Source organism: Oncorhynchus mykiss, chromosome 17, assembly GCF_057628025.1.
Source record: "Oncorhynchus mykiss isolate SJ-2025 chromosome 17, ASM5762802v1, whole genome shotgun sequence".
Classification (NCBI taxonomy): domain Eukaryota; kingdom Metazoa; phylum Chordata; class Actinopteri; order Salmoniformes; family Salmonidae; genus Oncorhynchus; species Oncorhynchus mykiss.
Genome location: NC_143038.1, coordinates 19,236,721 through 19,256,591, shown reverse-complemented (window position 1 = coordinate 19,256,591; position 19,871 = coordinate 19,236,721). Strand labels below are relative to the sequence as shown.

The window sequence follows — 19,871 nt, the reverse complement described above, 5'->3', positions numbered from 1 at the left end:
AACTGTTGATTTTTTTCCTTATTTACATAAGTATTCAGAACCTTTGCTATGAGACTCAAAATTGAGCTGAGGTGCATCTTGTTTCCATTGATCATCCTTGAGATGTTTCTACAACTTGATTGGCATCCACCTGTGGTAAATTCAATTGGTTGGACATGATTTGGAATGGCAAACACCTGTCTATATAAGTCCCACAGTTGAATATGCATGTCAGAGCCAAAACCAAGCCATGACTTCGAAGGAATGGTCCGTAGAGCTCCGAGACAGAATTGTGTAGAGGCACAGATCTGGGGAAGGGTACCAAACAATTTCTACAGCATTGAAGGTCCCTAAGAACACAATGGCCTCCATCATTCTTAAATGGAAGAAGTTTAAAACCACTAAGACTCTTCCTAGAGAAGGGCCTTGGTCAGGGTGGTGCCCAAGAACCCGATGGTCACTCTGAAAGTGCTCCAGAGTTCCTCTGTGGAGATGGGAGAATCTTCCAGAAGGGCAACAAACTCTGCAGCACTCTACCAATCAGGCCTTTATGGTAGAGTGGCTAGACGGAAGCCACTCCTCAGTCAAAGGCAAATGCCAGCCCGCTTGGAGTTTGCCAAAAGGCACCTAAAGGACTCAGACCATGAGAAACAAGATTATCTGGTTTGATGAAACCAAGATTGAACTATTTGGCCTGAATGCCAAGCCTCACGTCTGGAGGAAACCTAGCACAAGCTCTACAATGAAGCATGGTGGTGGCAGCATCATGCTGTGGGGATGGTTTTCAGCGACAAGGACTAGGAGACTAGTCAGGATCGCGGGAAGGATGAATGGAGCAAAGTACAGAGAGAACCTTGATGAAAATCGGTTCCAGAGTGCTCAGGACCTCAGACTGGGGCGAAGGTTCACCTTCCAACAGGACAACGACCCTAAGCACACAGCCAAGACAATGCAGGAGTGGCTTCAGGACAAGTCTTTGAATGTCCTTGAGTGGCCCAGCCAGAGCCCGGACTTGAACCCGATCAAACATCTCTAGAGAGACCTGCAAATAGCTGTGCAGCGACGCTCCCCATCCAACCTGACAGAATCTGCAGAGAAGAATGGGATAAACTCCCCAAATACAGGTGTGCCAAGCTTGTAGCGTCATACCCAAGAAGACCCAAGACTGTAATCGCTGCCAAAGGTGTTTCAACAAAGTACTGAGTAAAGGGTCTGAATACTTATGTTAAATGTGTTATTTCCAATGTTTTATATATTTGCATACAATTCTAAAAAACAGTTTTTGCTTTGTCATTATGGGGTATTGTGTGTAGATTGATGAGGGGGAAAAAACAATTTAATACATTTTAGAATAAGGCTGTAACTTAACAAAATGTGGGGGAAAAAAGGTGTCTGAATACTTTCCGAATGCACTGTATGTGAAAATATATGTAGGTTAAAAGGTGATGAGGTGCCCCTTAAGTATACAAGTATTATTTTCCTCAGTCAATGCCCAAAGACCACCTGAACCTTACCCCAGTATTATTTGATTCTGGTCCTGGAGGGCCAAAACAACCCTAACCGTTTCATTCTCACCTTCTGAATAGGGACGCTGTGCCTTTTCCAACTGACAGCTTTTTAGATGGGGTTAATGAATGGTGATAGCCAGGGGTCGAATTATTAAAGTTAACAAAGGATAGGAGCTACAGTAGCGGGGTCCGTTTGGCATAGCGCTGACAGAGGGCTGCTGCGCTTCTAGTCCTTAGGAAACTTTGCATTATTTGTTTTTTTATGTATTATTTCTTACATTGTTAGCCCAGAAAATGTTGCGTTATTACACACAGCCGGGAAGAACTATTAGATATCAGAGCAGTGTCAACTTACAAGCACTACGACCAGGAATACAACTTTCCCGACGCGGATCCTTTGTCCAAACTACCCAGGGCATTTGAGCTGATTCCAGAGGCTGACCCAAAACAATGCTGCTAGAGAAAAGGTAGGCGGAGCGGTCTTCTGGTCAGACTTCGGAGGTGCGCACACCACCCACCTCTTTTGAGTATATTACTCGCTAATGTCCAGTCTCGAGATAAAAAGGTAGACAAAATTAGGGCAAGGATGACTTTCCAGAAAGACATCAGGGATTGTAACATGCTCTGTTTCATGGAAACATGGCTCTCTCGGGATATGCTGTCAGATTTGATACAGCCACCTGGATTCTTTGTACGTCGCACTGACAGGAATAAACATCTCTCCAGGAAGAAGGAGGGCGGGGGTGTATGTTTCATGATTAACGTCTCATAGTGTAATTGTAACAACATAAAGGAACTCAAGTCCTTTTGTTCACCTGACCTAGAATTCCTCAATCAAATGTGACCGTATTATCTCCCAAGAGAGTTCTCCTCAGTTATTGTCACAGCCGTGTATATCCCCCCTCAAACAATACCACGACGGCCCTCAAGGAACTTCACTGGACTTTATGCAAACTGGAAACCATATATCCTGAGGCTGCATTTATTGTATCTGGGGATTTTAACAAAGCAAATTTGAGAACAAGGCTACCTAAATTCTATCAGCATATTGACTGTAGTACTCGTGCTGGCAAAACTCTGCATCACTGCTACTCTAACTTCCGCGAATCATCCAAGGCCATCCCCCGCCCTCCTTTTGGCGAATCTGACCACGACTCCATTTTTCTCCTCCCCTCCTATAGGCAGAAACTCAAACAGGATGTACCCGTGTTAAGAACTATTCAACGCTGGTCTGACCAATCGGAATCCACGCTTCAAGATCGTTTTGATCACGCGGACTGGGACATGTTCCGGGTAGACTCAGAATAATATCGACTTGTACACTGATTCGGTAAATTAGTTTATAAAGAAGTGCATAGGAGATGTACCCACTATGACTATTAAAACCTACCCTAGCCAGAAACCGTGGATAGATGGCGGAATTTTCGCAAAAGTGACCGCGCGAACCACCGCATTTAACCATGGAAAGGTAACTGGGATTATGGCCGAATACAAACAGTGTAGTTATTCCCTCCGCAAGGAAATTAAACCAGTGAAATGCCAGTACAGGGACAAGGTGGAATCGCAATTCAACGGCTCAGACACAAGATGTATGTGGCAGGGTCTACAGACAATCACGGACAAAAAAAAACCCAGCCACATCACGGACAACGACGTCTTGCTTCCAGACAAACTTAACACCACCTTATTTGCCCACTTTGAGGATAATACAGTGCCACCGACGCGGCCCGCTACCAAGGGCTGTGGGCTCTCTTTCTCCATGATCGACGTGAGTAAGAGATTTAAAAGTGTTAACTCTAAACAAGGCTGCCGGCCCAGACGGCATCCCTAGCCACGTCCACAGAGCAAGCTCAGACCAGCTGGCTGGTGTGTTTACGGACATATTCAATCTCTGCCTATCCCAGTCTGCTGTCCCCAAGATGGCCACCATTGTTCCTGTACCCAAGAAGGCAAAGGTAATTGAACTAAATGACTATCGCCCCGTAGCACTCACTTCTGTCATGAAGTGCTTTGAGAGGCTAGTCAAGGATCATATCACATCCACCTTACCTATCACCCCAGACCCACTTCAATTTGCTTACCACCCCAATAGGTTCACAGACAATGCAATCGCCATAACACTGCACACTGCCCTATCCCATCTGGACAAGAGGAACACCTATGTAAGAGTGCTGTTGACTATAGCTCAGCATTTAACACCATAGTACCCTTCAAACTCATCATTTAAGCTAGAGGTCCTGGGTCTCAACCCCGCCCTGTGCAATTGGGTCCTGGACTTCCTGGCAGGCCGCCCCCAGGTGGTGAAGGTAGGAAACACCATCTCCACCCCACTGATCCTCAACACTGGGGCCCCACAAGGGTGCATGCTCATTCCCCTCCTGTACTCCCTGTTCACCCATGATTCCATGACCATGCATGCCTCCAACTCAATCAAGTTTGCAGTCGACACAACAGTAGTAGGCTTGATTACCAACAACGACGAGACAGCCTACAGGGAGGAGGTGAGGGCACTTGGAGTGTGGTGTCAGCAAAACAACCTCACTCAACGTCAACAAAACAAAGGAGATGATCGTGTACTTAAGGAAACAGCAGAGGGAGCACCCCCCTATCCACATCGACGGGACAGCAGTGGAGAAGGTGGAACATTTTAAGTTCCTCGGCATACATATCACGGACAAACTGAAATGGTCCACCCACAGAGACAGTGTGGTGAAGAAGGCGAAACAGCGCCTCTTCAACCTCAGGAGGCTGAAGACATGTCTTGTCACCTGAAACCCTCACAAACTTTTACAGATGCACAATTGAGAGCATCCTGTCGGGCTGCATCACCGCCTGGTACGGCAACTGCACCGCCCACAACCGCAAGGCTCTCCAGAGAGTGGTGCGGTCTGCACAACACATCACCGGGGGCAAACTACCTGCCCTCCAGGACACCTACAGCCTTCACAGGAAGGCCAAAAAGAACATCAAGGACAACAACCACCCGAGCCACTGCCTGTTCACCCCGCTACCATCCAGAAGGCGAGGTCAATACAGGTGCATCAAAGATGGGACCGAGAGACAGAATCTGTTTTTCAGTCTCAAGGCCGTCAGACTGTTAAACAGCCATCACTAACACAGAGAGGCTGCTGCCTACATAGACTTGAAATCATTGGCCACTTTAATAAATGGACCACTAGTCACTTTATTAATGCCACTTTAATAAGGTTTACATATCCTGCATGGCTCATCTCATATGTGTATATACTTTATTTTATACCATCTATTGCATCTTGTCTATGCCGCTTAGTCATTGTTCATCCATATATTTATATGTATATGTGACCCAATTCAGGGAACTAGGCGTATGTCGCAACTTCACTGGAGAGCCTTTTGAACGTACATTTTTTTTATTTATGAAAATGCGTTTTTTTGGCAGAAATGCCTTCTCGAACATGTGAACTTTCATGTGACTTAATATCAAACGTGTATGTCATCTGTAAATATGAATACAATTGTTAAATTACAAGCCTAGTTGGTTTAGCCACAGAGAAAGACTGCAACCTTCCAGCTAGCCTTGATTGGCTGAGATAATGAGTGGACTGGACATGCAGAGAGGTGAGTTTGGATTGGTCTGCGGTGTTGCATCTTGTCGATAAAATGAGCTGCTCGTAATGATTAGGTACTCCTTTCTACTGCAGTTTTTTTTTAGATAAACTTTCGCTGTGGAGAACTGCAAATATTTTTGCTACTGCTCTCAATAACATTTCTGCCCTGAATTTATCAGGCGCTATCAACAAAGGTCAGTGGGAAAAAGTTGTGATGGACTAATTTCTGGACGATGATCGTGCCATGCAATGCTGACTCTCTGAAAATAACATGTTTTGAAATCAGCGGAACACAATGGGCCAAACCAGCTGTGCAAACTAAACGGGAACAACACCGGGTGTCTTTTAAAAGGGGTTACAGTCTGCCTTGAACCTTTCATCCATGTATACAGGTAAGAATCTAGCTATAGCTTCAGAGATTATACATTTCTAATTTTTTCAGAAAGTTGTTTTCATTGCAAGCTAAAGCTTGCTGTTAGCTAGCCAGCTGGAGTTCGATGGCTGGCTTGTTAACCAAATAACGTTAGGTTCAATGTTAGTTAACTTTGGCTTGCAATCAGTTTGTATTGCTAGTAACGTTACTCTATGGATTGGTATTATAGTTATTTTTTTTGCTTGCTAACACCATCGCTCATCCATATATTTATATGTACATATTCTTATTCATCCCTTTTATATTTGCGTCAATTTGTTTGTGTGTATTTGTTAGATTACTTGTTAGATTTTACTGCATAGTCAGAGCTAGAAGCACAAGCATTTCGCTACACTCGCATTAACATCTGCATGTGACCAACAAGATTTGATTTTGAAGACCCCCGCTTGTTGTTAGCTAGCTAATGTTAGCAGAGGTTATGTGGCTGGATTGCTATCTAACATTAGCTTATGTGTATGAGGTGTGTGTAACGGTAGTGATTTCTCAGAATGCCATTTCGCATTGCTAGTTATGGCCTAATGTTAGCTAGCTAACTATCTAACATTGAACCTATTGGTTAACTTTAGCTAACTATGACAATCTTTGTATTGCCAGTTAAAGCTTGCTGTTAGCTAACCAGCTGACGTTAGATGGCAGGCTAGCTACAGTAGCTAACATTACCTGTATGAACTGTGTGTAGTGATGTTATCGCAGAATGCCATTTCGCATCTATTGTATAATTATGCTAAAATATTTGTATCTGGAATTTGTCTTTCAGCATCAATCAGTAGAACAGGCATGACTCTAATCCGCCAGCCAGTCATCAAAAAGAGAGCTGGCCCAGGCAAGCAAAGACGGCAGCGCAGTCATCAACTACATGCACCATTTCTTCACTAACTACAGAGTTGAAAAAACAAATGTGGACCTGAATTGTGATAACTGCAGTGGCCAAAACAAGAACAAGTTTGTGATCTGGTATTGTGCCTGGTGGACCATGCACAAGCTCCACCACAATTTGGACCTTCACTTCCTCATCACAGGCCACACCAAGTGTGCTCCTGACAGGTGCTTCGGCCTCATCAAGCAGTGATTCAGAAAGACCAGAGTGAACACTTTGTCTGAGATTGCTGGTGTTGTGAAGGACAGCACTGTGACAGGGGTCAACATCCCACAGCTGGTTGGACTGGAGGATAATACGGTGCTGGTGGAAAGCTATGGCTGACTCCGTACTGCCACAGATCAAGCAGTACCAGCACTTCAGGTGAAAATATTTTCATTGCATTGTATGAGGTTATTCTTCTTATATAAACTTGGGAGGTGAATTGATGCTGTGCAAGGTTGTAATGTCTTTGATTTGTTGTTGTTACAGCTTTGATGCTCTGGAGCCTTGGTGTTGTTCACGCCAAGGAGCGTTCGCACTCAGTTGGGACCAGGTTTTAGCTGCTGAGCAACTCTGACATCCCATAGATGGCATGCCTATACAAGCACCACCTGGACTGGACACAGCTAGACAAACATATATTTTTGAGAAGATCAGGGTGTTTTGCGACGGACCAGTCATCTGCAGTGCCTCTATTCAAATGACTATCTCCTAACACACACGGCATACATTGCTGCTACAATTTTTGGGGTTTATCCTGCTGCTCAGCCACTTTTCCCCCGATTGTATGCATATAACTACCTCATCTATCATTGATATCATTATTGATAATGTTCTTGCACATTCTGTATATTTGATATATATTGACACTATTTCTGATATTGCTACTATGCAAGTAACCATTTGGCTGTACCTTTTACAGCTGCAGTAGAGACCATCCACTTAGCAAGACTTGGCAAAATATTGATATATATATAAAATTAATATTTATGTGTGGTCGTAACATGATTTTGTGACATACCACAACAATATCATGTGACCGTATCAAGTGTCCAGCACATAAATACATGGCGCATGCATCTGTTTATGTACTGTACATGTGCAAAATAAATAAACATATGTGCAATACTGTGATAAGTGCATGTGTAACAGTATATGCAAATGTTCTGGTGTGAAGGCATTTGGGCAGTGGTGTAAAGTACTTAAGTAGTACTTTGAAGTATTTTTATTTAAGTAATTTTTGTGGTATCTGTACATTACTTTATTTATATTTACTATATTATATACTTTTATTATATACTTTTATATTTACTATATTATATACCTTATTTATATTTACTATATTTGTAAAGAAAATCATTTACTTTTTACTCCATACATTTTCCTTGACACCCAAAACTACTTGTTGCATTTTGACAGGAAAATGGTCCAATTCACACTTAACAAGAGAACATCCCTGGTCATCACTACTGCCTCTGATCTGGCGGACTCATTAAACACAAATGCTTTGCTTGTAAATTTTGTCTGAGTATTGGAGTGTGCCCCTGGCTATCCATCAAAAAAATAATTGTGCTGTCTGGTTTGCTTAATATAAGGAACTTGAAATGGTTTATATTTTTACTTTTGATACTTAAGTACATTGTGCTCCTGGCTATCCGTCAATAAAAAAAATATATAGTAAAAAAAATACAATTGTGCCGTCTGTTTTAATCTAAGGAATTTTAAATGACTCACTTTTACTCAAGTATGACAATTTTGTACTTTTTCCACCACTGGATCTGGCTGGGGGTTATAGCATTTCTTTCACATGACCCATCAATTTAGACAAGTGTATCTGGGTAAGTGTCATCTAAAATTGATAAAATATTTTTATCTGGACACTTTCTGTTTACTTGGAATTTTTCCTTATTGTAGGCCACTACGACTGTCTTCATTTTTACTACATTACTCACTGTTTTGCACATGACCTCATGTGAATCCTTAAAGAGATGGGTGGGGCTGGCTTAAGAGGGTGTGAACAATGGGTGTAGACAAAGGAGAGCTCTCTAGTAGGTACCAAAACATTCAAAGGTCCTTTTCTCAACAGTGACTTTACAAGTGTATCACCTTTCAAAGTATACTTACTTTCCCATTGTTCCTCAAAAATGCTGTGTATGATATACCATTTTGTAGCTCTGAGTCTCTACTTTTATCCAATGTAAAAAAAAATTGCTGCACTGTCGTAACTAGATGCACAAGCATTTCGCTACACTCGCAATAACATCTGCTAACCATGTGTATGTGACCAATAAAATGTGATTTTATTTGCTTGTTTCTAGTCTAAAGCATCGCTGATTAAAGTGTAGTTATAGATCGGTTATTATAAACTGCTTGTTTCGAGCCCTGAATGCTGATTGGCTGAAAGCTGTGGTATATCACACCGTATACCACAGGTGTGTGAGAACATTTAATTTGACAATTCTAATTAATTTATAATAGCAATAAGGCACCTTGGTTTGCGGTATATGGCCAATATACCATGGCTAAGGGCTGTATCCAGGCACTCTGCATTGCGTTGTGCATAAGAACATAAAACCCCCTAATTGCTTAAATATATTTTAGATATATTTTTTTTCCCCTCAAATTTTTGAAGTTAATTAGGGGTGTGCGTTTTGCTATTTTTTTCTAACAATGGCTCGTCTGTCCCTCAGAGTCCTACGGTGAAGTCTAAGAAGATGCCTCCCGGCAGGACCATCCCTCCAATGGGACCAGAGACCAAAGTACTGGTGGTCTGGGTGGAGCGCTACGATGATATCGGTAGGCTAACCTCCTGCGTCCCGCTGAAACTGACCTCTATTGGCAGCCATTTTGGTTCTTTATAAAAATTATGGGATACAGTTGATGAGTCTATTCTATATAACTATTTTAGATATTTTATTGAGAAGTATTTGATAGAAGAATGTCCTTATTTCTGGTAATTACTGACTTCAGTTCATCTTAATAGATTTTGTGCACCTAATAAGTTTTAACCGCAGTGTATGTTGAATTCTTGTATTGTAGAGAACTTTCCCCTGGCTGACCTGCTAGTAGAGACGAGCACTGGAGTGGAAACCACGGCCAACAGTAGCACCTCAACAAGGTACTACAGGCTCCCATCCATCACTACTCAACACAGACTGTCTGACATTTTTTCCAGCTGTGAAGTCCTTGCTTCCTCCTCCTCCTGTTCCTTGCCTCCCTCTCAAATCTCATTGGAAAAGAAGGTCAAGGGAGGGACCATTGGATCGTCAAGGATTTGACAGCTAGAAACTTTTTCAGACATGCTTAAGAGTTGAGTCGATAGAGAATTGAACTGAGAAAGCAGTTGCTACAACAATTATGGAACATTGCAGATTTGAGGGATTCTCAATCAATCAGTCAAACAAAATAGTATTTTACTTATTCATATTCACGAAGTGTTCAGCATTTATTTTTAGCAAGCGAGGGTGACAATGATAAGGACAAAACACCTAGAAATGTATGTATCCTCTTCTGACATGCTAGGTAGATGCCAAGTATATACCACCACCAAGACCAGTCAGTGCAAGGTGTCGTGATGTGGGCTCAGCATGGTGGCGGGGGGACCAACGGGGTCAGACGAGTACTAGTGTTTATGTTGCAGAGACAGGGCCGTGTAGGTCAGGGGACCTTGCCAGGTCAGCATATAGAACAGGAGACATCCACAAGGGGTTGAACTAGAGGCCGTACAGAACCAAAGCCTAGCTAATGTGGATGGTGGCTGACCACAGAAGGCAGGATGGTAAGAGGTGCTCATAGCCTCTGCAGTGGGGACATTGTCTCATATCTGCTCTGCACTTTTCTTCTCTCCCTCGTCTTCCTATCTGCCTCTCTCTCCCTATTTCTCAAATAAATTTTATGTCATATGCGCCGAATACAACAGGTGTAGACTTTACTGTGAAACGCTTGCTTATGAGCACTTTCCCAACAATGCAGAGTTAAAAAGTAAGACACTTTAGCAAAAATGGAAATAGTAACACAATAAAATAACAATAACGAGACTATATACTAGGAGTACCTACCGGTACTGAGTCAAGGTGAAGGGGTACGAGGTAATTGGGGTGATATGTACATGTATGTTGGTATAAAAGTGACTAGCCAATCAGGATCGATAATAGACAGAGTAGCAGCAGTGTATGTGAAAGTGTGTGTATTGGAGTGTCAGTGTAATATGTGTAAGTGGAGTCCATTGAGTGTGCATAGAGCCGTTGCAAGAGAGGCAAATTAATTTCTACCTCTCTATGCCTGTCCAACCCTCAAAATCCCCCCCCCCCCCCCCCCCTCCTTCCTCAGACCCACGACGTCCGGTCAGGATGTGCAGGTGATCTTCATCCACCCTCTGAAGACGGGCCTGTTCCGGATCCGCCTGCATGGGGCCCTGGGAAAGTTCAGCATGGTCGTCCCCCTGGTGGATGGCATGGTAGTCAGCAGGAGGTCACTAGGTGAGAGAGGTTGGGGGTGAGGAGGTGTTTTGGGGCAGGGGGTGTGTGTAAAGGTACGGGTAGGGAAAGGGTGAAAGGTGTGTGTGAGCTATCACGGTGACTTGTGACTAGTTCAACTGTGTGTGTGCGTGCGAGAGCAAATTGCCAGTGTCTGCAAGAGATGCTGCACTCTTCAACAGTGATGTCTGACATACAGTATCACTGTTGAAGAATATACACGAGTTATGCCAGAGAGAGAGAGATTGCTACCAGGCGCTGATCTTAGAGACCCCAGTCCCCGCTTCTCTTCTTCATACATGCCAAATGTGGGTGTGAGTCAACCCAGATGCAGATGCCTAGCATCAGGCCTAGCTCCACCACGTCTCTCTCCAAGTCAGTGCTGAGCCATCGGTCGCCTCTCTCCCTCTCTTCTATTACCTCTTTTCTCTCGCTCTGAGTTCCTGGTGAGGCAGACTGTAATAATATATTATCCAAAGCGACTTAGTCATGTGTGCATAAATATGGGTAGTCCCGGGAAACCAACCCACTATCCTGGCTCTGCAAGCGCCACAATCAACGGTGTGTGTATCTTTCTCCCACTCTCTTCCTCCCACTCCCCCCACTCTCTCCCTTCCCTCTCACTCTCTCCCTCCCCCCTCACTCACTCTCTCCCTCCCCCCCTCACTCACTCTCTCCCTCCCCCTCACCCCCCATCACTCTCTCCCCCCCTCCCGTCACTCTCTCCCCCCTCTCTCCCTCCCTCCATCACTCTCTCCCCCCCCTCTCCCTCCCTCCATCACTCCCCCCCCCCCTCCCGTCACTCTCTCCCCCCTCTCTCCCTCCCTCCCACCTCTATGACTCTTTTCCTCCCTCCCACCTCTCACTCTCATCTCTCCCTCCCACCTCTCACTCTCATCCCTCCCTCCCACCTCTGTCTCAGGGTTCCTGGTAAGGCAGACGGTGATCAACGCGTGCCGGCGGAAGCGGCTGGAGAGTGACTCGTACAACCCTCCACACGTGCGTCGGAAACAGAAGATCGCCGAGGTGGTGAACCGCTACCGCAACAAGCAGCTGGAGCCCGAGTTCTATACCGCGCTCTTCCAGGAGGTCGGCGTGAGCAGCCTCGACCGTGACCCCACCCCCGATGAACTTTGAACTTTCACCTCCCTCCCCACAAGGACTGCAAAGATTCTTTATATTTATAAAATGTTTCTCTTCTTCTTTACTTTGTTATTTATATTATCAGCACTTGGTGGCCACGTTCCAAGTCGACAATTTAGTTTTTTCCCACCCCGCGCTGCAACACTGCTCATCTGCAACTTACTCTAGTTCTACCCAAGCCTTGTAGGACTCTTTGATGGGGTCTGGTTGTGGCACTAACCTCACCTGGCTGCGAGGCGTCAGGCTTGGGCAAAGGAAGCACCTTTAGCTGTGAGGAGAGGGTATATGCTTAAACAACTGACTATAAACTTGTGACACGGCACGTGGCAAAGTGATTGCTGTCGGCGCTCAATTCAAAATGGCTTCCACTCTGTGGCTGTGACTAGTTCCCACAGCCGTCTCACTGTGGTTTTTCAAGTCCGATTCTTCTGTTTGCTTTTCTATGAAATGCATCAGTCTGTCCATTTCCCATATTTAACAGTTTTTTTGTTTATTATGTTGGTCTGGAATGGAAAAGAGAGGTCAAAACATCCAACTTTTTCATTGATGAAAGAACGTCACTACAAAAACTAATATTGACAAAACTCAAATCTCACTTCAGTAAATTGTCATTTTTTACTTTTGGTTCTCTCTTCCCACATACATAATTGTACCAGTTAGCGAAAATGTATAGTTCTGCTTTTACTTTAAATCTCAGGTAGTTTGAGTTTTTTATATTCATTGGTATCTGGGTTGTTTTCTTTAGGCACGAAAATGAAAAAAAATATATACTAAAATAGGGAGAGACTAGCGGAACTTGTATGTTTTTCCATTGCAAACCATTTTGCTACTGTGCCCTAATGAATGCGACCTTGGTAATGTACTCAATGCACTCCCAACCAACTGTGACTAGAGTCTGGTTTCAATAATGGACTTTTTTGGCATAGAGAAAATACGCCACTGCCTACGCCACTACTTTATCTGCTTGAATAAAATACAAAATAGTAGTTAGCAAGATGAAGATCACAGAGGTCATTTTTATGAGTGCATTTCGCAAGTGGCTAGTTTGCATCAACTACCTTAATTGAAACCCCTGCAAAGGTGTTGCCTGCCAACTGGTTTTGAATTGCAACGTTCTGGCATGTCTGTCTCGTCATTTTTTGGGAGAGTCCCCAGATATGGTTTATTTTACTTATCGACGTAAGCAGTGACGTACAGTAGTTATTCTATCCCAAAATATTCCGTAATTTAAAACCAGACCCTAGTCACTGTGTCGCCACGGATCGGTTTTTCGAGACTAACAAACTGACCTTGTTTTGGGCTTTTAGTGCACTCTAAAACGTGTGGCATTTCACATTCACTGAAGCTGATGGTCGTCTGGATATGGAACTGCAGGAAGTCAAAATCACTGATGGATTATACTTTTTTTGGTATGGATTTGAAAATGAAATCCTTTATCGGTTTGTTTCTTCCCGTGTCAGATAAACATGCAAAATATGTATACATATAAAATACATTTTGATTGGTGATATAAAAGGTGAGTTTCAGTTGATTGTTTGTTATTCACAGTTGGAAATATGATGATCTTGGATGATTGATAAAAATGATTTGTCACGAGCACTGTGTTTAACATCCCATTCCAGATGTGATACTTCAGAAGCTGATACATGCCGCCATTTTATGTCTATAATATTTCCATGCCAATATGTCCAGCCTAGAACCAAATTCAGAGCATTAAGTCACTAATGTGTAGCTGCAGAGGTTGTACTCATCGTTTTTAGTGTCTTTATTTGTGCTCGACTTTATTCGAGACAACATAACTTATCGCTATTAAGGGCTGAACCATCAGTTTTATCAAGTTATTTTTGCAATGTTCTGTTAAGGGTTGGACGGATGCAACTGACGCCCTGTTCACTACTGTGTATGCCACTGGATCTGTCTTAGACACAGATTTTATACATTGAACAAAAATATAAACTCAACATGCAACAATTTTAAGATATTACTTAGTTACAGTTCATATAAGGACATCAGTTAATTTAAATACATTCATTAGGCCCTAATCTATGGATTTCACATGACTGGGAATACAGATATGCAGCTGTTGGTCACATATACAGTGCATTCAGACCCCTTGACTTTTTCCACATTTTGTTACATTACAGCCTTCTCCTACAATGGATTAAATCGTTTTCCCCTCATTAATCTACACACAATACCCCATATTGACAAAGCAATAACAGTGTTTTTGCAGCCATGAGTCTTCTTGGGTATGACTCTACAAGCTTGGCACACCTGTTTTTGGGGAGTTTCTCCCATTCTTCTCTGCAACTCCTCTCAAGCTCTTTCAGGTTGAATGGGGAGCATTGCTTCACAGCTATTTTCCGTTCTCTCCAGAGATGTTAGATCGGGTTCAAGTCTGGGCTCTGGCTGGGCCACTCAAGGACATTCAGAGACTTGTCCCGAAGCCACTCCTGTGTTGTCTTGGCTGTGGGCTTAGGGTCCTTGTCCTGTTTGAAGGTGAACGTTCACTCCAGTTTGAGGTCCTGAGTGCTCTGGAGCAGGTTTTCATCAAGGATCTCTGTACTTTGCTCCGTTCATCCTTCCCTCAATCCAGACTAGTCTCCCAGTCCATGCCATTGAAAAACAGCCCACAGCATGATGCTGTCACCACCATGCTTCACTGTAGGGATGGTGCCAGGCCTCATTCCGGCCAAAGAGTGCAATCGTGGTTTTATCAGACCAGAGAATCTTGTTAGGTACCTTTTGGCAAACTCCAAGCGGGCTGTCATGTTCCTTTTTCTGAGGAGTGGCTTCCGTCTGGCCACTCCACCGTAAAGGCCTGATTGGTGGAGTGCTGCAGAGATGGTTCTACCATCTCCACAGAGGAACTCTGGAGCTCTGTCAGAGTGACCATTGGTCACCTCCCTGACCAAGGCCCTTCTCCCCCGATTGCTCAGTTTGACCGCGCGGCCAACTCTAGGAAGAGTCTTGGTGGTAACAAACGTCTTCCATTGAAGAAAGATGAAGGCCACTGTGTTCTTGGGGACCTTCAATGCAGCATAAATGTTTTGGTACTCTTCTCCAGATCTGTGCCTCGACACAATCCTGTCTTGGAGCTCTACGGACAATTCCTTCGACCTCATGGCTTAGTTTTTGCTCTGACATGCACTGTCAACTGTAGGAGCTTATATAGACAGGTGTGTGCCTTTTCCAAATCAAGGTCAATCAATTGAATTTACCACATGTGGACTCCAATCAAATTGAAACATTTCAAGGATGATCAATGGAAACAGGATGCACCGGAGCTCAATTGAGTCTCATAGCAAAGGGTCTGAATACTTATGTAAATAGGGTATGGATCAGAAAACCAGTCAGTATCTGGTGTGACTACCATTTGCATCATGCAGTGCAACACAACTCCTTTGCATAGATTTGATCAGGCTGTTGATTGTGGCCTGTGGAATGTTGTTCTACTCTTCAATGGAAGTTGCTGGATATTGGTGGGAACTGGAACACGCTGTCATACATGTTGATCCAGTGCATCCCAAACATGCTCAATGGGTGATATGTCGGGTGAGTGCAGGCCATGGACGAACTGGAAATGTTTTTAGATTGTGTACAGATCCTTGCGACATGGGGCCGTGCATCATCATTCTGAAATATGAATGGCACAACAATGGGCCTCAGTATCTCTTCACAGTACCTCTGTGCATTCAAATTGCCATCGATAAAATGCATTGTGTTCATTGTCTGTAGCTTATCCCTGCCCATACCATGACCCCACCCCGCCGCCAGGGGTCACTCTGTTCACAACGTTGACATCAGCAAACCGCTCTCCCACACAACGCCTTACATGCTGTCTGCCATCTGCCCGGTAAAGTAACCGGGATTAATCCGTGAAAAGTACACTTCTCCAGCGTGCCAGTGGCCATCGACGGTGTGCATTTGCCCACTGAAGTCGTTTACGATGCCGAATTGCAGTCGGGTCAAGACCCTGGTGAGGACAACGAGCACGCAACGCAGTTCAGCTTCCCTGAGATGGTATCTGAGAGTTTGTGCAGCCCAGATCCTGGTCTGGTGTGGTTACACGCGGTCTGTGGTTGTGAGGCCGGTTGGACGTAATAATTCTCTAAAACAAGGTTGGAAGCGGCTTATGGTAGAGAAATTAACATTCAATTCTCTGGTAAAAGCTCTGGTGGACATTCCTGCAACTTTACATGTTGCGTTTAGATTTTTGTTCAGTATAAATCTTTTTTTATTATATGTAAAATAACTAGATCTTTTGCATGATATTTGTGGTGATCCACTGTGACATTTGGATCTTCTGAAAATAAGATTTCCTCCACTTTCGTTCCATAGATCACTGATTGTGTTACATTTAATTTGAAAAGATTTACATGTTCTTTACTGTTAAAGGAAAAGCTCAATCGTACTACAGACTAACCAATTTAAAGACTTACTGTATCTGGGGAAGCTAAAAGCTCATTTGAGTTATGTTTTTCCCCCAGAATAATATTAGTCATTTTTTTAGGTTATTTGCTTTTTGTCCTGTGTTTTTATGAGGATCAAGAGGGGGAAAAAAATACAAGAATGTAAATTCAGTCAAATGTTAGCCCAGTCCCAGATCTGTTTGTGCTGTATTAATTCCAACATAAGAATTTGTGCTTTCCAGCGCAAACAGAACTGCGACCAGGCTAGTAAAATGTCCCTTAAGGCATAAATTCTGGTGTCAATTTCCTAGTGTCAAGTTTTTTAAATCTGGAATGTCCACTCTATTGCTGATCAAATGGCTTCAATTAATATCAATTATCAAATTAATCGATACTCTAGCCAGCTATTGTGCTCTGCAAATATTCTACCAACTCGATGGAGTCACATGGAACTGAACTAGATTTTGTCCCATTCCTCGTAAACGTCTAATTTGTTCTGTAAATATTGAAGGTATCAACTTGAATAAAGTTGGAAGATATGTACATACTGAGCGCGTGAAGTACATTTCAGTCATCTGTCCCTCCATTACGAAAGGCACAAAAACTGCTTGTTTGTATTTATGCCGTTTTATTATGTGTCCATAAGAAACACATTGGATATTGAATGTAACACAATGTAACAAATAAAGATTTTAATTAACTTTTTATGCTGTGTGGTTCTCTTCTTACACAGTTGTAGTTAAAATAGTCTGTTTCTATCACTTTTCATGTATGATCAGACTTTAAATAAACAGAACGGGATGAGCAGAAAACAGACAATGATGAACTCATGTTATTTCATACCTTTCTGTGTGGCCTCAGCCTGAGAGTTGACCGACCACGCTTAAACACATTTTTTTAACCTTTCCAAAACGAATAATTGTATTTCACCTGAACTGCCCTACTCAGACTTAGTGGTAGTCACGCCCATAAAAATGTAATTACAGTAGAATTATAGTAATTGTTTCACATAGTCACATGGGGATATATGTTCTCATATGAATAGGCCAATAAAAGCGTAGGCCAGTTGGAATTTATGTTAATCTCCCATTCCAAATAAAGATAGGAATTATAAACCCGTATGCAAATAACTAGGGTGAGAGTGTCCTGATCTTGATCCTGGGTCAGTTTAGCATTTTCCCACTAAGGATTAAGGTTAGTAATGCTAGAGAAAAGCTGATCCTAGGGGAAACGTTACCCCTGAGGCAACGATCTATCTTTGTGTGACTGGAGCCAGTGGGGGGCAGCAGAGAATCAAGTTGTATTGGTCATGCTTTGTAAACAACATTGAAATGCTTACTTTTGGTCCTTTTACAACACTTCAAGATAGAAATACAAATTAGAAATAGTGAGATGAGGAATAAATACACAGTTAATAAAAACGAGTAAAAATAACATGGCTACAGTGCTTTCGGAAAGTATTCAGACCCCTTGATTAACAGTTTGTTACTTCAAATGTTTATTTATTTAACCTTTAACTAGGCAAGTCAGTTAAGAACATTTTTTTTTTACAATGATGGCCAAACCTTCCCCTAACCCGGACAACGCTGGGCCAATTGTGCGCCGCCCTATGGGACTTCCGATCACAGCTGGTTGTGATACAGTCCGGAATCGAACCAGGGTCTGTAGTGACGCCTAGCACTGAGATGCAGTTCCTTAGACCGCTGCGCCACTCATGAGCAGTCTTATTCTAAAATTGATTAAATTATGTTTTTTCCTCATCAATCTACACACTACCCTATCATGACAAAATGAAAACAGGTTTTTAGACATTTTTGCTAATGTATTGAAAATACAAAACAGAAACCTTATTTACATAAGTATTCAGACATTTTGCTATGAGGGTGTATCCTGTTTCCATTGATTATCCTTCAGATGTTTCTACAACTTGATTGGCATCCTGTGGTAAATTCAATTGATTGGACAATTGAAGGCACACACCTGTCTATATAAGGTCCCACAGTTGACAGTACATGTCAAAGCAAAAACTAAGCCATAAGGTCGAAGGAATTGTCTGTCGAGCTCCGAGACAGGATTGTGTCGAGGCACAGATCTGGGGAAGGGTTCCAAAAGAAATCTGCAGCACTGAAGGTCCCCAAGAACACAGTGGCCTCCATCATTCTTAAATGGAAGAAGTTTGGAACAACCAAGACTCTTCCTAGAGCTGGCCACCCGGAGCAAACTCGGCAACAAAAAAAAGCTTGCGTTGAGAGTTTCAAGTTCCTTAGTGTCCACATCACCAACAAACTATCATGGTCCAAACACACCAAGAGAGTCATGAAGAGGACACCACAACCTCTATTCCCCTCAGGAGACTGAAAATATTTTAAATGGTTCCCCAGATCCTCAAAAAGTTATACTGCTGCACCATCGAGAGCATCCTGACCGGTTGCATCACCGGCATCCGACCGTAAGGCGCTACAGAGGATAATGCATACAATTAATCAAATGGCCATCAGGACCATTTACATTGACCCCCCCCCCCCCCCCCCCCCCCCCCCCCAACTGCTCGCTGTTTATTATCACTTTACCCCTACCTACCTGTACAAATTACCTTTACTAACCTGTACCCACACAAAAATACTCGGTACCGGTACCCCCTGTATAAGGCCTCATTTTTGTTTTTTTATTGTGTTTACTTTTTATTATTTTTTACTTTAGTTTATTTACAAAATATTTTCTTAACTCCATTTCTTGATCTGCATTGTTGGTTACAGGCTTGTAAGTAAGCATTTCACGGTGAGGTCTACACCTGTTGTATTCGGTCAATGTGACAAATAAAATGTTTTTTGAAAAGTCTTCAATAGACATGTATAAAAGCAACAGATTCCATTAATAAGAAGTGGCTAGAAGCGTCTTATATGGTGAGCTACCGAGTGGCTAGGACAGGCAAGCCCCATACATTGTGAAGGACTTAATTCTTCCTGCTGCTGCGGATATGGCTGGGAAATGGCCAAACAAAACTACACAGACAATATCTTCATCAAACACTTTCACGACGCATCAGTGACATGACAGGAGATGTTTTGAAACAATTACTGCTTCAGCTGGATGAGTCAACAGACATGGCGGGCCTGGCACAGCTCCTGGTATATGTCTGTTACATTTATGGGGGGTCAATTAAGGAAGACATCCTCTTCTGCAAACCACTGGAAACCAGGACAACAGGAAAATGGACTTTGGTGGTCAAGATGTGTTGGTATCTGTACTGATGGCAGTGGAGTGGTAACGCGCGTGCAAGCAGTTGCTCCCGACTCCAATTGGGTACGCTACAACATCCACCGAGAGGCTCTTGCTGCCAAGGGAATGCCTGACAGCTTGAAACACGTTTTGGACACGACAGTGAAAATGGTTAACTTTGTTAAAGCAAGGCCCCTGAACTCTTGTGTATTTTCTGCATTATGCAATGATATGGGCAGTGACTATGTATCGCTTT

At 43.1% G+C, this 19,871-nt stretch overlaps 1 protein-coding gene across 7 annotated transcripts in view; it reads left to right on the top strand.

The window, feature by feature from the left end:
• The window catches only part of LOC110493907 (ral GTPase-activating protein subunit beta), an 82,162-nt gene extending 65,061 nt beyond the window's left edge, over window positions 1–17,101 (top strand). For 4 of the 7 annotated variants that reach the window (XM_090205017.1, XM_036949895.2, XM_036949894.2 and 1 more), the window contains exons 27-30: window positions 9,057–9,162; window positions 9,406–9,484; window positions 10,696–10,844; window positions 11,764–17,101. In XM_090205017.1, coding sequence (XP_090061143.1) covers window positions 9,057–9,162; window positions 9,406–9,484; window positions 10,696–10,844; window positions 11,764–11,978 — 549 coding nt within the window. In that variant the 3' untranslated portion in view covers window positions 11,979–17,101. Of the gene's footprint in view, window positions 1–5,360; window positions 5,467–6,264; window positions 6,748–6,855; window positions 8,054–9,056; window positions 9,163–9,405; window positions 9,485–10,695; window positions 10,845–11,763 lie in introns of those variants that run through there. The other 3 variants (XR_016487803.1, XR_016487802.1, XR_016487801.1) reach the window with 1 other exon arrangement.
• The last annotated feature ends 2,770 nt before the right edge of the window (window positions 17,102–19,871 follow it).